General features: G+C 41.9%; 1 protein-coding gene across 1 annotated transcript in view; it reads left to right on the top strand.

Annotated features, from left to right (window-relative positions):
- The window catches only part of TTLL5 (tubulin tyrosine ligase like 5), a 306,995-nt gene that overhangs the window by 159,793 nt on the left and 129,607 nt on the right, over nucleotides 1-17,595 (top strand). Inside the window, exon 28 of the mRNA XM_024737788.1 lies at nucleotides 2,465-2,619. Coding sequence (XP_024593556.1) covers nucleotides 2,465-2,619 — 155 coding nt within the window. The remainder of the gene's footprint in view (nucleotides 1-2,464; nucleotides 2,620-17,595) is intronic.

Genomic DNA, 17,595 nt, shown 5'->3' with positions numbered 1-17,595 from the left:
CTCCAGCTATACTGTTTATACTAGACATGGTAAAGTATGTACCTTTTGTTTATTTTCCTGCTGTTCCACTATAAATTATTAATAAACGTCTTTTATGAGGTTTTTGTCGCAACTGACTGAGGCAGTAATTGGAGAATCTGTTAGTTTTCATAAAGACCTTTCCACTTTGTAGTATCTTTATAAGCTCCAAGCTCATGTCTAATTTGAAAAGCCTAATATTTAGTGCCAGGGGTCAGGGCAAGAAGGAGAAGGGCTCAGTATGGGACGGGGGTGAGTTCAGTCCTACAGGGAATCTGTTTGATCGTCCGAGAACCTGGCCTTTGTTGCCACTAGGTAGGGTGCAGGAAGAAGGGCAAGGCTCTTCAGAGGCCCTGGGGGCCAGAGAACACTGCCCTAATCTGCCACACTGTCTTCCCCACCCTTTCATCAGCGTGGTCTTTCTCCTCCCCTGGTGGTGGCAGAAGGGGGTCAGAATTGACAAGTCAAAGTTGGCTCCTGAGGCTTCCTCTGAATCTGGGGCCCCACTGGAGTGTGCAGTCTGAGTGTTTCGGCCCCCAGCCTCCATAGACACCAGAGATCACTCCTGACTTAGAGAAAGTGGCTTTCGTCACAAGAAAAATATTTGGGTCCTTTGGTGTGAAGACACAGTCCTGGGCTGTTGTCACTGAATTCTGTAACTAGGAATGAAGCACTATACTGTTACTAAAAATGACTTATTTTCTTTCAGAATTATCCGATTTTTTAAAAATCCAGAATTCTTCTATTTGTAAATGTCAAAATTGTTAGCTTCCTGGGACACTTCATAGGAGGACACTTTTCTTGGAATTCATATCTCCTCACTTCACTATTCCTTAGTGTCTCCTACTCAGCACCCTGCATTCAGCTTTGAGTACACCCCCTCTTTTCAGCATCCCCTGTACATCTCATTTGAAATGCTTCTTGAACCATCCTTTCTTTTCTGATTCCACCCTTTCCAGCCAGGTTTTAAGGTTATCACCTCGCACCTGTATTTTTCATAATAACTTACATTTTTTTCTTTTGGATTATAAAAGTAATACATGCCCTTTAGAGTGTGTGTCTGTGTATATGTTCATTTAAGGAAATTGCTTCTGCCCTCTGTACAGTTTCATATTGTGATTTTGTTTTTTAACTTGAGATATCAGCATGTTACTATATCACTAAGTATTCTCCAAAAACATTCTAATGGATACATAATATTCCCTTATATGTTCAGAGCAAAATTTATTTAACATATTTATTTAACATAATTTATTTAAATACTCTCAGCCATTTAGATCTTTCCTTTTTCAGTATTAAAATCAATGCTTGTTTTCGATTTCTATTCCCAGCATAGTGTAGTGAGTAAGAACGTGCGATTTGGGGTTTCAAAGACTATGGTTCAGATCCTGGTTCTGCCATTTATTCCTAGGCCTCAATTTCCTTCTTTGTGAAGTGGGGATTATAATAGTACTTGCCAATAGCATTATGACAGTTTGAATGAGATGCATGTAATATACTCGTTTATACAGAGCTTGGCACATTGTAAGTGCTGCTAAATGGTAACTGCTGTTATAATACTCACCTCATTAATGATCTGCAGTTTTTTTTTAGCGTAGTTCCTATAAGTTAGAGTGTAACATCAAAGTGTACAAATATTTTGATACTTTTAATAATATATTGCCAAATTTATTTGTAGAAAGATTGTACCAATTAATAGTCTCATAAATAGTGTAAGTACATATCTAATATCACCCTTGCCGTGGTTAGGTACTATATTTTTGGTTATTATTTATGTCAGTGTAACATACGAAAGTGTTATAATTTACATTTCTTTGATTGACAGTGGAAATGACTAGTTTTAATGGTTTAAATGGCTAATTATATTCCATTCTTGTAAATTGTTTATTGAAGTCGGTGCCCATTTTTCTATTGCCTGTGCATCTTTTTTCTAAATCAGTGAGTTCTTTATATAGTAATTATTTATTATTAATAAATAAATAATAAAATATTATTAAATATTATAAATTATTATTTGTTAATAATAATTATTATTTAAACTAAAATTTATCGAGCATTTAGAACTTTCATATGACACAAGGGTCAGAAAGGCTAAGTAGTTTGCCTAATTCTTAGAACCTTGTGTGACACAGAGTAAATACTCAGTAAGTACTTGCTGTTTTTGTTATTAATCTTTGTATTTCACAGCACCTCGCATAGTATGGTGCTTTGCACATAGTAGGGGCAGAATAAATACTCGTTAATTTATATTGACACTAGCCACCCTCACCTGTGCTCTTGGATGTGCACAGATGCCAGCCTTTAATGAGTGCCTTTGTGGCAACCACTGTTTAAGCTCAGGTGGGTCAGCATCTCCTGGACTCTACATGATTTTCCCCATTATGATTTTGATGGTACTTTTCTAAAACTCTGTAAAATCAGGTTATTTCCCTCACTTCATTTCTAGGTAACAAACCTGAATTTGGCAAGTGGCGTCATAAACGGAAGCAGTGCTTCAACTCCCCACACACTTTGGCCTGTCATCAGTCCTAGTGGCCCAACATGGTCAATACAGTCAGACCCCCAAGCTCCTGAGAGCCACTCCGCCCCTCCTGGAAGCAGGTATGTAAAGGGCGATGGTGCCGGCATTTGGGTCACACAGGGGCAGCCTGGATGCTAAGCAAGTTATTCTCACTTTGAGTTCCCTGCACAGGCACCAGCAAGACAAGTGCCTTTCCCCTCGTGTCCTAATCCTCTGGTGCTTGAATATAGGGCCTCATTTCACTTGTAAGACAGTTTGTGGGCAAATCAAATGTAAAGGAAATTTCTGATACAGTTCAGCAAGTTCACTTCTGGGTGGAAGAGCAAGAATTTATACTATGCTTAATCCTTGCTCACAGTCAACATTTTTGTGTATTGACTTTTGACATTTTCTCCTTGTCTCCTAATTCTTTTTTTGTACCTTGTATTACATTGTGTTTCAGTAACTTTGGACTCTTTTCTTTTGAAGCACATATTTTATATGTTTTTATGTAGGTTATCTAATTAAACTCAAACAGCCTCCCTGGACAATGTTCATTTGGAAAGTGGGAAGGAAATTCCCTTTATGTAGTTGAGCAAAGTGGCAGAGGATAGATCCAAATAGATTCTGGCCATAACGTCAGCAACTTCTGATTTAAAAAAGAAACCACTGTATTGGATTCTAGTCTCGATCTGTATTTCAAGTTCCCCTGTATAAAAAACGTAAGAAGAAACAGATTCCCAGTACATCTTGCTTTAGTGGCTATTAAATATGGGGTTAATTGCATCTGTCCCTGAGTCAGATGAGCTAGAATGGAATGTGACTGTTACAATGAAGTATTCCAACCAGCTGAGATATTGTTCCCTCCAATAAACACACTGTGCCACAGGTGTCCCACCAGCTCCCTACCCCAGGCCAGCACATCAGCCTCTGCCAACCAGCCACCTCTTTGGATGCTGCCCTGCCCTGAGGTTGGAGGGGTGACCGAAGGCTTGGGCATGGAGGAAATACCTAATTGTTGTTCAAGTATCTGTTGGTGTTAGAATGATTACTTAAGGAACTAATTTGGGAAGCAGAGACTCTGCCCAGGAAGCAAGATAAACATAAGCGCATTACATCATGCTCTGGTACGGTGTCTTTCATACCAGTGATCATTGTGGTCAAGGGTGAAAAGAATCATCTCAATTTAGAATAATGAAGAGTTGAAGACCAAGAGGCAGGACTTTTGAAGACAGGACATCCTCCCACACTATTCTCTTCATAGGAGAAGTCTGTCCTTTGGTGATTTATGATTCCAGAGTAACCGCATTCCTAAAACATAAGTCGTAAAAAAGAAATTCTGTTTATACCACAGAGCTTTATTTTCCATATAAAATATTTCCAAATATTCCATTTTCATTTTACAATCAGAGGCTTGTTTCTATGGAAAACACTTTCTCTGCAATCTTGGATATATTGTCTATATGAAAAGGCTGCAACCGTTTTCCATACGGTAAGCAAAATGTCAAGACTATACATGCGGGATGATGAGATCCCCAACCAGGGATCAAACCCGTGCCCCCTGCAGTGGAAGCTCGGATTCTTAACCACTGGACTGCCAGGGAAGTCCTGAGTTTTAGCATTTTTCATACTTGTGTTTGGAATAAAAATTATGGCTGGGTTTTGAGCCTTCTCTTGGTGACACCTTTTAATGCCGAGACACAGAAAGATGAAGGGGTCCATCAAGGTCAGAGGCAGGACCTAGGGTGCAGTGCTGTGAGTGACCTTCTCCCAGCCAGACTGTGCTCATGGGCTGTGGTAGAATGCCACATGATACGATCGACTTCAGAACCACTGGCACCAGGAAGTAGCACCTGCAAAGCCCCCTGGTCTTTCCCTTTGGGGGTTAGTTGTACCCATAACAGCCGTCTCTTCACCTACTCTTCAAGCTCGAGGGTCAGTTCTCTGGCCCCATTCTAGTCCAGGGTAGCCCTGGAAAATCTCCTTTCCCCCCAACCCCCAACACTGTGCAACCTCTGGTTGCCATGACAGCCTGCAAGCTCAGCTTGGGAGTTCCAGTTCCATGTGGAATTCCCAGAGATACCCACCCTAAAGAGCCTTAAATGAATTCTCAGAGGTCCTTTCAGAACTGACTATGACATGGGCCCCAGCCAGCCCTCCCTCAGGCATTCGCTCTGTCCCATGCCCCAGTTTCTTTATTTACCTGGTAAGTCACTGTTTTGTGGATATTTATTTAGTCTCTTGTTGTTCCTTCCTTAGAAGTAAGGGTGACTAAGTTTAATGAATAAGGGATTAGTAGCTTAGAGATGTGAGTTTTATTACTGAGTTTTACACTAAGTGACCCTAAACTATTCATTTAATCTTTTTATTGGATAAACATACTTATGTGTAAACTGGCCTGTTTTGGGAGCTTTTAGGTTGTTCTTAAAGCACTTTGATCTCCCTGGAAGTGGGTGCTAAGTAAATAACATGTCCTCTTACTTGTACATCTACAAAAGCATCAGTGGATTCCAGTGCTGATAAATTCTCATAATTCACTCAACCAGGGGCTGTCCTGTAAACAGTAAAAAGATGTAAAGAGAATCCAATGCTGGCTGTACTTTTCATCTGCATCTTGGAGGATTCAGTGACTTGGTAGCCACAGGAATGAAAACTGGTGACTCACAAGAACTCAGCAAATAGTGTTATTTTTCATTTCCCTGTGGCGTTGCTATTGTTCTCAATTTTATGGATCACACAAGTTTTCACCAGACAACCTTGTTCTTCCCCCGCTGTTTGGAAACCACCCCACATGTAGCCCAGGGCTGTCGTCTCCCATTGGGTCAGTGTGAGCTCAGCCCAGCTCCTCAAATCCCTCGGTTCCTTTGGTCTGTCTGGAGTCCCTGTTGGAGCTTTGTTGTGGGAGAGGAAGGCAGAGAGCCCACGCCTTGCCCAGACAGTCTGAGGCCTGGCCGTGGAGCTTGCAGTTCCCTAGACACTCGGAGTTGGACTTGGCCAGCCATTCCTCTGTTGTTACTTTTCAGAGGTAATAAGTGAGATTAATTGCAGGCCATTCTCCAGAAGAGAATGTAGTCAGGGCCAAATACAGTCACATGTTTAGAAGCCTGAGGTGTGCCTTCGAGCAAGGCCAATTGAGAATTATACAATCTGGCCTCCAGGATGCAGGTACCGAATGTCCGTGACCTCTTTTTTCTTAAAGGGATTGTATTTGATTTCTAGATGCTGATACCTGGGTACTAAGCTTTTCTTTAGCCAATAAAATGGGTCGGGTTTTTCAAGCTGCCTTTTAATTATCTGTTTTTCTGGGTACCCGGGGAATTGTTAGGAGCTGAGATTGATGTGCAGAGGCATCTCCTCATTACCGCCAGCCTTGCACAGAACTGGACCATGTCAGGGAGGAGCATTTTCTAGGTGAGGAGAGCATCTTTCTTTGGGAGACCTGGAAGGGTTACTGTAAAGTTCTGGCTGCTGCTTGGAATGATTTGGGAAGGACAGGGCCTCAGACGGCTTGGCAGGAACCTGAGGCTCTGTTTTTTTCCAGTCCAGCCCTTCCTCGTGGATCGAGCTGTCAGGGAATCCCACGAATGTCTGGCTTCTGCCCCTTTGTATGTTTTTCCAGCATTTGTCATTGAATTATTTTTATCCATCTCTGGTTTTTTCACACATGCAACCTGGGGATTTATCTGTTCCTCGATGTTAAAGGTGAGGGAGGTTGAAGGCACAGTCATGAGTTTGTTCTTTCTTTCTGTGACAGGGCAAGACATCGTGGGCCTAGGCTGTGTGGCCTGGTAGCCTCTACTCTGGAAAACAGCTGTATGTCAGAACTTTAAATTCTGTACTGGGGAATGGGATACAATGAAGCCCCAAATCTTGGAAAATTGGGTGATATTTCATGTCACCTTGTTCCTCTGCCCTCTTACTCTTTAGTTATAAATTATAGTCTGGTACCTTTCTTTACATAATTTTTTGAAACAGATTTTCAGAGATTCTGATACCAGTTTAACTAATACTTTTCTCCCTTGTTTTAGATTATTTCTTTTTCTAAAAAAATACTTATTTTTTTATTTATTTATTTTTGGCTGCATTGGGTCTTCGTTGCCGAGCGCAGGCTTTCTCTAGTTGCGGCGAGCGGGGGCTACTCTTCATTGCGGTGCATGGGCTTCGCATTGCGGTGGCTTCTCTTGTTGCAGAGCACGGGCTCTAGGTGCGCAGGCTTCAGTAGTTGTGGCTCGCGGGCTCTAGAGCGCAGGCTCAGTAGTTGTGACGCACGGGCTTAGCTGCTCCGCGGCATGTGGGATCTTCCCGGACCAGGGCTCGAACCTGTGTCCCCTGCATTGGCAGGCGGATTCTTAACCACTGCGCCACCGGGGAAGTCCTAGCTTATTTCTCACGAATGATTCAGGACTCTGACTTCCCATCTTTTCATTTTCAGTTCTCAGAAATATTGAGTTTATTTTCTTTAATAAAACATGTTCTGTTCATTTTCTATGTGTCAGGCATTGTGTTAGCTGCTGGGAGTAGCGACAAATAAGACAGAATCGTCCCCAGTCTCCCAGAGTTTACTGTCTAGGATGTATCTTCTATGCTGTCGGTGTAGTGCTGAGCGCTGGGTAGGGTCTAAAAGACTGAAGACCTGGTGTTGGATCACTAAGAGGTTACTGTCTAACAACGAGAAGGAGCCACATACACATGGAACAGTTAGGAAACAGTGTTGGGCAGCATATAACAAAAAGATTTAAATTGTGTAACCCAGGCAATTAGAAGAAAGAGAATCAAGAAGAGGGTGTAAGGATTTAACCCTGTCACCAGCTACAACATGGCTGAACCTTGAGGACATAATGCTAAGTGAAATGAGCCAGTCACAAAAGGACCAATACTGTATGATTCCACTCCTATGAAGTATCTAAAGTCGTCTAAATTGTAGAAACAGAAAGCAGAAAGGTGGTTGCCAAGGGCTGGGGGAGTAGAGGAGGGGGAGTTAGTGTTTAACGGCTATAGAGTTTCTAACTTGCAAGATGAAAAAGTTCTAGAGATCTGTTGCACAACAGTGGGACTGTACTTAACACTACGGAACTGCAGTCATAAAAATGGTTAAGATGGTAACTTTAAAGTTATACTTTTTTTTTTAACCACAATAAAAAGAGAATAGGAGGAGGAGTGTGTGAGGTTTTAAAAGAGAGCCCCATAGTTCCGCAAAAATTATTCAGCGACCAAAATGCTAAGGCTTTGTTTCCATTTTCTTCCTCTGTTTAGGGGAATTATTCTGAAACTAGTCCTTTAAATGTTTCTATTTCTTTAAAAGTATGTTTACTTTATTTATTTATTTTTTTTTTTGCGGTACGCGGGCCTCTCACTGTTGTGGCCTCTCCCGTTGCGGAGCACAGGCTCCAGACGCGCAGGCTCAGCGGCCATGGCTCACGGGCCCAGCCGTGGCGCTGCATGTGGGATCTTCACGGACTGGGGCACGAACCCGTGTCCCCTGCATCGGCAGGCGGACTCTCAACCACTGCGCCACCAGGGAAGCCCAGTATGTTTACTTTATAGGAAAGGAGGCCATCAACCCCTGTTAAGAAGATGGCGGAGTATAGTGAAAAGAGAAGGGACTTCAGGGTTTGCCTTCCTGAGTGTATGACCTTGTGCGAGTTGCCTAGCTTCTCTGAGCCACAATTTCCCCATCTGCTTAAAAGTGCAGATAATAATACCTACCTCATTCAGTTGTTGTAAGATTTAGTAGAGCTGTGCATGTGAAAGTAGCCAGTATAGTGCCTGGTTTTGGTGTAGGTTCTTGATACCACTTAGTTCCCTTTCCAGGAAAAAAAAAAAAAAAAGGAGAAACTTAAAATTGGACTTGCTTGGGATGTGGGATTGCTACACTCCGTGTTTTAGTATCTGGTTTAGAGGAAACTGGCCATCAGCCATATGCAGTGCACTCCTGGAGCTGGATCGCAGAGATGTAGCCTTTCCAGCTGAGGAAGGGCCATCAGAGTGGGGCCCACAGGAGACTCTTCCTTTTCTTTGACCCCTTTGTTGAAGGGTGACTTCTTTCTACTTAACAGGCCCTTCCTCTCTGCTATCTTCTTCTGAATGTTGAAATTTCCATTGCGGCTCAATGTTCCAGCCAGTAAACACTCATATTTTCCATCCATCCTGGGGGTCGAGCTTTGGGAGAGCTTTCCTCTGGAGGAGTTTGGAGCTTATAATTTTGTACTTTATCCTGTTATATAAACAACACTCTGTAGCCAAAGAGCACAATCACAAAAAGAAACCACTTTTGGGGGGCCTAAAAACAAAAAGAAACTCTTTCTTGTTCAGAGTTCTGTAGAAGTGCTATTTCTCTCATCCTCCTTCCTTCCCATAAAACAAAGTTTACCTGACCTTCTTCCTCCTGAGTCTTAGCTCTTAACCACTCCTTCCCCTTGAGAAAAACGCTTCTCTGGCACACGGGTGATAAAGGCCTGAACTTCTATCTGAAATTCCTCTGCTTCTTTTCTCACTCAGCCAGACACATAACCTCTCAAGGGTTATGCTCTGTGTCAGTTCAAGCTCTGTGACAGATTCTACAGTTCCTCCTTCACCAAGAGAGCTGAGTGCTGTAGGTGTTTGTACCAAGGCCAGAGTCACTGGACTTCTGCCTGTTGAAGGAATGTTGGTAAACTTTGGAAATGTGTCAGAGATCGCTGGCTGGACATCATACCAAGGCCTAGGCAAAGTAAGTTAGGGAATGTTTGGGCCTAGTATCAGGAGTGGAAGACGGGGGTCTTTTCTTATCTGCAAACCAGAATAAAATGCAGCTTGCTTTGTGGTTTGCCAGTGTAGCATTTTTCCAGTTCCGTTTGCCTTCTCCCCTCCCTCTCAACGCATTAAAGATAAACTACCTTATATACATTTCCTCAGGATTAACACACACACATGCACACTCGGACACATACACACAGAGTCATTGTTAGAGGCAAGACTCTGTCTTATTTAGCTGTTCACTTTGTAATTTGATATCCATCCACAATTGATGATTATTTTGGTTTTAAGAGGACCGAATGACAAAAATCCATGTACAAGCTGAGTGAGACTCCTTTTCTAGAATTAGGGAATTTTATCACAGTTACTTAGTTCATAATTCAGTTTAATTCTCACATGGTTTTTCTGTCATCTTCTATCTTTCCAACATAGCTGTTTACCAGCCCTAAAAGAGTTTGGAAAGAACCACAGTGGTGAAGAAACACTATATCTTTCTTTCTGACTCTTGTAGAGAAACACTGATGATCCATTTTTAAAGCTTACTTAATGTTGACTCAACAAATTTAGGACAACCAGCTGGCTTCACTGAACCTTTAGCTAAAGACCTCATCCTACCCTCCTGCCCGTCTTTCTGCTGAAAGACTCTCAGCATATATTACTGACCGAGTACAGCTAAAATATCAATGCTTTTTTTTTTTTTAAGTCCTAGGATTTAAGAGGCTAAAAGGAAAAAAATCTTCCTGTATCTATATTTTAATAAAAGAAAACAATAGACTCATACGGTCTGAAAAGGAGTACAGGTTCTCTCGTCCCTGCAGCCCTTTTGAGGAGCAAAATTTTGGTGTAAGTTCTGGTTTTGGTGTAGTTTCCTGATAACTCTTGGTTCCCTTTTCAGAAAAGAGAAAAACATAAAAAATTAGACTTGCTTCGGATACGGTATTGCTACACCACTGAGTTCAGATACAACTGGCCATCACTTACATGCACTGTCATATCGTATCACGGTGACAAGTGACAAAAGCAGTTATACCTAATCACAGTGCTCAGGTTTACATTATTTGTTTTTATAGTGAAGTAAGGATCTATATATTAAAATTTTGATTATAAGCTATTAAAATGCTCCTAAGGAAAAATAAGAGGAGCTAAACTTAAAAGGTAACATTTTAATATGGAGCCAAGTGTTCTTTGGGAAATGCGAGTAGGGCTAGAGTGAGAGAGGCAATATATGAGAGCTTAGGAATTCAAAATGTCACATCATGTGGCAGGCCTACATGTTAGTAACAACTAACAGTAGAACTCTTGTCCTAATTGGACCATTCTTATGCTTCAGAGGCAATAAAGGGGTGTTTTTTGGCTTTCATGAATTATCAGGCTAAGACTTGTATTAATTTGGCTTCAAAGTCAATAATCAATGCCACGTTTTGCCTGGTTTTTTAAAAGAAGTTTTACTATCTTTCTGTAATGAAAATGAAATATGGGTGCATCTCAGTAAAGTGACTATAATCTAGAAGGCTTTAGATGAGAAAATTAGGCTCTCTGGCACCACAGGTAAGGAAACCATAAGGGGGGTGGGTAATAAATAGGTTGTACCTAAAGGCTACAGGAAATCAAATTATGTTCTTGTGAAACTGGGTTGCACCAAGCAAAACTGAGCAGATGAAAAAATCTGTCTATATTATTTGTATTCTCAAATATCTTGCTAGCTGCTTGAACCCAACACTGACATTTGAAATACAAGACCCTAAGAGAAGAGTTTTTTTACCTTCTTCACCAAATATTTAGTATATTGAAATACTTGAAAAAGAAGAAAGGTGAAACTGGTAATAAGTAATGTTCCAGCTGGAAAATGGCTTCATCTGGTAGTTGTTAAAACAATGTTATCCTAAAAAAGTTAGCATGTTACTGAATATCTCCTAAACGCAAGGCATGGGGCTCACTCTGAAGGAGGTAATAGACAGGGTCTCACTCTGTCTGGAGGAAAGTGAATAGTCACTTAAGTTACTAATGCAAGTATTGTAAGGCAGTATGTACTTAATTGTTGACGAAGAGGTTATGCTGTTAAGTGGTACAAGTTCAGAGGAGAAATTGATCACTCTGACTCGAGAAAGTGGCAAAACCTTCACGGAAAAGAAAGGTGTGTGAGCTGACCCTGGAAGGGCAGCTGGGGCTTGGGTAGGCAGAGAGGCTAAAATGAATCAATCAAGAGGTAACTGCACATTTACTTTGTGCTCCGTGCTTTGCGAGGATCTATGAGAGGATCAAGAAGTGTGCTCCACAGTCCTGTAAGTTAGAGCTGACACTCAGCAGGGCGGTGTAGAGAATACTGCCCTGGAAGTTTGCTTATTTTTGGCATGTGAAATATAGAGCGAGTGATTAAAGGGGGGAGGGCATATGGACTCAGTGGAGCTCGCGGTTTAGAAAAGGTACTAAAGAAGGGTGGAAATCTAAGGCTCTGCAGAGGAAGGGTTTAAGGTAGAGTTTAAATACATCCTAGATTGTATACAGGCTGCAGACTCCTGCAGAAAAGGAGAGGAAGAAAAAGAGAGATAATGTACAAGGTGTTTAAGGCATTTTCAAGGGAGAGTGAATGGGAACCAGTCCAGCTGATAAAATGCATTAGTCAAAACACTTTGAGTTTTGGGGTTTTTTTTTTGTAAATTTATTTATTTATATTTTATTTTTGGCTGCGTTGGGTCTTCGTTGCTGTGTGCGGGCTTTTCTCTAGCTGTGGCGAGCGGGGGCTCCTCTTCGTTGCAATGCACGGGCTTCTCGTTGCAGTGGCTTCTCTTGTTGCAGAGCACGGGCTCTAGGCGCGCGGGCTTCATTAGTTGAGGTGTGCGGGCTTCAGTAGTTGTGGCGCACGAGCTTAGTTGCTCCACGGCATGTGGGGTCTTCCCCGACCAGGGCTTGACCCCGTGTCCCCTGCATTGGCAGGCGGACTCTTAGCCACTGTGCCACCAGGGAAGTCCCGAAACACTTTTGAGTTTTAAGTGATAGAAGCTGAAATCATGCTGGATCCTAACTGTAAAGGCGATTTTTCAGTTCATACAACTAAAAGGTCTAGAAATTGATGTTGGGGGCTTATGAAGCATCATTAATCATACTTTCTACTTGTCTCCAGGTCTTGCCTCCACAACTAAATGAGAAATTATAGAAAAATATCAAAGATAGCAAAATACCAACTTTATTGCTGATAAAGATAAATTGGAGAATACATCTTGGGAATATGGTACAATTCTACCTTTCATGGCTAATTCTTTCTCATTTGTCTTATTTATTCTAAAGATTTTCTTTGTTGATATTTTGTTAATTTTGATAATTAAAACAAAATTTTTAAGGAAGAAATAAAAAGACCTTCTAATGTACCACAAAAACAAAAAATAACTTGGCCTGATTTTCAAGGTGAATATCTGTATTTGGCCCCAATCTACCTTTCCAGTTTTATTCTTCACCCATTTAGTTCCAGCCAAACTCTATGGATCAAAAATAGTACATTTTCCCATCACTACATCCTTATACCATTCTGTAGCACTTATCCTATTAATTTACTATAATTACTTCACGAAAGTGTAAGTTGTCTTATTCACTGTTGTATCCCAGTGCCTTGGTAAACAGCAGACACTTAAACATAAAGAACAAATATTAAGTAAAAGAATGAGGGAATGAACAGACCCCCCTGCTCCTCACCTGTATGTTTACATGTTCAAACCCTTTTCTCCTACAGGGCTCAGCTCAGCTCAGCCTTTCTGCAACCTTCCCTGATGACATCCCAAGCAGATGTCATTAGGCTTTCTCTTCCTTCTGTTCTTCATCCCCTGGGCTCATGTTCCTAAAAGATGTAATTCAGAGGAGGCTCTGGCTAAATGCACAGTTTTAATTCCTAGAGAATGAATTTTTGTGGCTCTTCCTATCCTAGTGATCTGAAAACTAGAGAAAAAAAGCCCTGTTTCTTCTCCACTGAAGTTTTTTTTTTCCTTTTTTATTTTTATTATTTTTATTTTTTAACATCTTGATTGGAGTATAATTGCTTTACAATGGTGTGTTAGTTTCTGCTGTATAACACAGTGAATCAGCTATACATATACATATATCCCCATATCTCCTCCCTCTTCCATCTCCCTCCCACCCTCCCTATCCCACCCCTCTAGGTGGAGCTCACACAGCTGCTTTCCCAAGTCATCAGGTCCTTATTCTTCTCCTTTGAACCCTATTCAGTTCTTTCTAGTTATCCAAGATTGAAAGTGCCCTACAAGCAAAAGACCCTTTGCATTTTGGGGGGGGGGGGGCGTGCTGTTGGAAGAGGCAGGGTGTGGAAGAAGAGGAAAAGGCAGAGACCCTTCTTTTTACCCTCCTTCTCCCCACCCCACCTAACCCTCAGGAGTCTTGAGAGCCACTCCTAGAAGGTGCTTAAACAGCCCAGTCAGTATAGGATGACTATCTCTTTACTCCAGCCTTTTAACATTGGTTGACCAATAAGTCATGGTGTGTACTGAATATGTGTGATATTTCAAATTTTTGGTGTTCTCTACAGTAGTTCCTCTCTCCTCACTGTCCTTTATTTGATAGACTTATAGTCGGCCTTCGGTATCCACAGGTCTGCATCCACGGATCAAAATATTTAGAAAAAAAAATTTCAGAAAGTTCCAAAAAGCAAAACTTGAATTTGCTATAGTCCAACAACTGTTTACATAGCGTTTACATTATATTAGGTATTAGAAATAATCTAGAGATGATTTAAAGTATATGGGAGGATGTGCGTAGGTTATACGCAGATACTGTGCCATTTTATATAAGGGACTTGAGCGTCCTTGGATTTTGGTATCCACGGGGGTCCTGGAACCAATCCCTTGCACATACCAAGGGATGACTGTACTGGCCTCCCCTACCTGGGTGGCTAGTATGGGGAATGCATAATGTCAGGCCACCATCTCCCTGCTCCAAGTTCTAATATCTGTTTACCTCTGCTATGACACATACCACTCCTCTTTGTATTACTGTTGTTTGTATACTTGTCTTACCTCCTGTATTAGATTGTAAGCTTTTGAGGGTCAGAGACTGAGTCTTACACATCATTATGTCCTTACACTTTCTTGTACAAAGTGCTCAGTAAATGTTTGGTGAATAAGTGGCTAGATCAGTGCCGTCCAACATGGTAGCCACAAGCCACGTGTGGATTTTAAATTTTTAAATCAATTAAAATTAAATAAAATGAAAAGTTCAGTTCCTCAGTCATACTAGCCACATTTCGAATACTCAAAAGCCAGATGTGGCTCGTGGCTCCCATATTGGACAGTACAGGACAAAATGGTTGTCCCAGAAGATTCAAAGATGTGTAGAGACCCAAACTTGGTCAGTGGAAAAAAAAAAAAAAAAAGAAGTACAAAGTAAGGCATATTCTTGATTATCCTCTTAGGCTCTTTTGTAGCTGTCAAGCCTCTTTTGTTTAGATCTAGAGATTTACCACAGATGCTGTTCTTAAACTAATTTGTGGTACTGGGAGGGGCATATTTTAATGCCTTGGGAACCTCAAAAGCTCAGAGCTTCTGAATTACTAGTGTCTAACCAATCAGAGCTGGGCTGGCTGAGAGGAAGGGATTTTTAAAGCAGATCCTAGCGTTACCATTTTATTTTCTGAGATATGCTCATGACTAGATACTGGGGAGAGGTCTTGCTTCCCTACACTTACCTAGCCGCCAGCCCCCCACCTGCTTGGCTGGCAGTTCTGACTTGGCTTATAGAGCTGCTATAGCCTATAGCTGCTATAGCTTATAGCCTGCTTGGCTATAGACCTGGGGAACAGAGCCAAACATGCGGAAGTGGTTACATGTACCAGCTCCCAGGGAAGCTGTGGGCTAGCAGGGAGAGTGGGTGGGGTCCTGCCTGATGGCTTTTCAAAGAAGCCAAATCTTTGAAGTTTTGTTTTAGCAGCTGCCAGGTATGCTGTTTCAGCACTTCACAGACTCTCTCACTGTGTTCCCATATCACATTTTTTCTTTACTGTATGTGCATAGTATATACACAATGGAGCTTGGTTGTTGGGAGGGTAAATATAAAATTGTGGAGTAAGGTGCTAAACACAACCCGCTTTTTCTTTTTTTCTTTGACTCTGCTGTGAAATAGCCACTTTTAATGCTCCCTTTTCCCTTTCTCAGCTCTGATCTTTTCTGATCACCTGCCAAAGGAGAGGCAAACAGAGTCCTCTTCTATTTGAGAAAATAGTAAGTTTTGAAAAACTGGAGCTCCTACATTTCTCTGATGAATTAGAGCATCATTCTGAGAATAGAACATCACCCTTTTCCAAAAGAACAGTTGACATCCCCCAACAAGCAACCCTGATACTTTCAGACTTGGAGTAAATTTCTTGAATGTAGATCTTGTGCACCACTGGATCCTCAGCATTTAGGGCAGTGTCAACCATAAGTATTTGTTAAATGATTGCACTTGCAGCTGCTAAGCTGGTGGGGGAAGGACTGGGTGGGTAAAGCACCCCTCTAAAGCCCACACTCCGAGCGTTCTCTGCTTCCTTGCTTCTTTGCTTAGATAGTCCCTTTCTCCTATCCAGTCTACAGTTAACTCAGACCTTTTCCAGCGCCCCCAAATCTGCTCCTTCCTCTGAGCTCCACTCTTTTTTGAGTATAGTATATACTCCCCTGAGTAATCATCTTCTATGCCTTTGTTCTTGATCTCCTGAACTGTAAGTCTGTTAAAGGCACAGGCTATGTTTTATTCCTACCCAAAGAACCCTGGAGCGGGAACAGGAAGACCTAGGTGCCAATCCCCGGTCCACCTGGAACTTCCTGACTGGAGGTAAATCATTTGACTGAACTTAAGCCTAATTTTGCCAGGTGGGAAGCAAGGGTGCTCGGATTGTCATGGGAGTTCAATGAGATCATCTACATGAACATGCTTTGTAAACTACAAAGTACTACACACGACTAGGTCTTTTCAGTATTAATAATACTTATTATCACTGTAAAATAGTAATGTTTGTTTACGCTGCTGATGATACAGAGACTAATCTCTCCCAGAGTTGAGGTAAATCACAAGCTCAATCCCCCATTACTCAGCTTGGCACAGGTTTAAAGCATTAAATGGTCCATTCCAGGCACTCTCTGTCATCACCTCTCTTTCAGTCTGCAGGTTCTTCTTTTCAGACCTGTGGGGTCATTGTTTTTCTTACTAGTCTCCCCCTTTTTCTCCTCTCAGGTTCAGGCTGAGCTCTCTTTTTTAACCCCCTCAGTTCTTAAAGAACCAAACTCATCCCATCCCATTTCCCAGTTTTGGCTGGAATTGCCTTGCTGGTGGATCCTTCTCTCCTCAGTGTGGCCATCCCCTTCCCATCGCTCTGCCCATCAACAGCACTGGGCCCCGTCATCATCCTCCCCCTGTCCAGCCCCCCATCTTCATCCTCAGCTTGGCTCAGCACCCCTTCCTGTTTTCCTCTCCCTTCCCTTGCTTTTCTGCCAGGCTATATCCCTTTAATCCTCCCTTTCCATTTATCTCATCCTGCATTTTCTTTCTTTCTCTAGGCTCAGACCTTCCATCCAGAAAGGATGTTCCCCCTTTTAAGACTCTGTTTGGTGCATTTCCATGTACCTCTCACCCTGTCCCTATCACCTTAAGGCATCTCCTTCTCAGAGAAAAGTAGATTAAAAAAGCACTGCCATTTTTTTTTTGTTGTTCTATCATATGGCTTCAGGAGGTCCAAATTCTTTTACTTTAAAATATCTACACTCTCACATTTAAATGTTGTGACCTAGTGTTTGAGAGCAGGTATTCTATACAGGCAGACCAATTTGGATCCCTCCCCTTTTTAGCCACTTACTAGCTATGTTGCTTAGGGCAAGTTCTTTCAACCTACTGTACTTATGCCTAATTCGGGGCTTCCCTGGTGGCGCAGTGGTTGAGAGTCCGCCTGCCGATGCAGGGGACACGGGTTCGTGCCCGGGTCCGGGAAGATCCCACATGCCGCGGAGCGGCCCGCGTACCGCAAAAAAAAAAAAAAAAAAAAAAAAAGCCTAATTCCTAGGGATGTCCTAAGGAGCAAATGAAAATTAAATGACATAGGAAAGCATTTTTACAGGGCCTGCCTCTGTAAATGAGAATTACTGTAAACCTGTCCACATCATCTAATCCATACCCTGTTTTACAGGTATGAAAAATTGAGACCTAGAGAAGTAAGTGTATTGTGCAAATTCTCATGCCTACCTGGTGGTAAAGCAAGGTTGAGAACCTACTTCTAATTCTCAGCCTGATGAATTTTCCATTTGATTCCTCTAACTTCTCAAAGGGTTATTTGTTCTAGTTTCCCTTCTTCAGGTGGAACATAGGACTACTCCAGA

Source organism: Neophocaena asiaeorientalis, unplaced genomic scaffold (genome assembly GCF_003031525.2).
Source record: "Neophocaena asiaeorientalis asiaeorientalis breed wild unplaced genomic scaffold, Neophocaena_asiaeorientalis_V1.1 scaffold49, whole genome shotgun sequence".
Lineage (NCBI taxonomy): Eukaryota > Metazoa > Chordata > Mammalia > Artiodactyla > Phocoenidae > Neophocaena > Neophocaena asiaeorientalis.
This window is presented reverse-complemented; position numbering and strand designations above follow the sequence as displayed.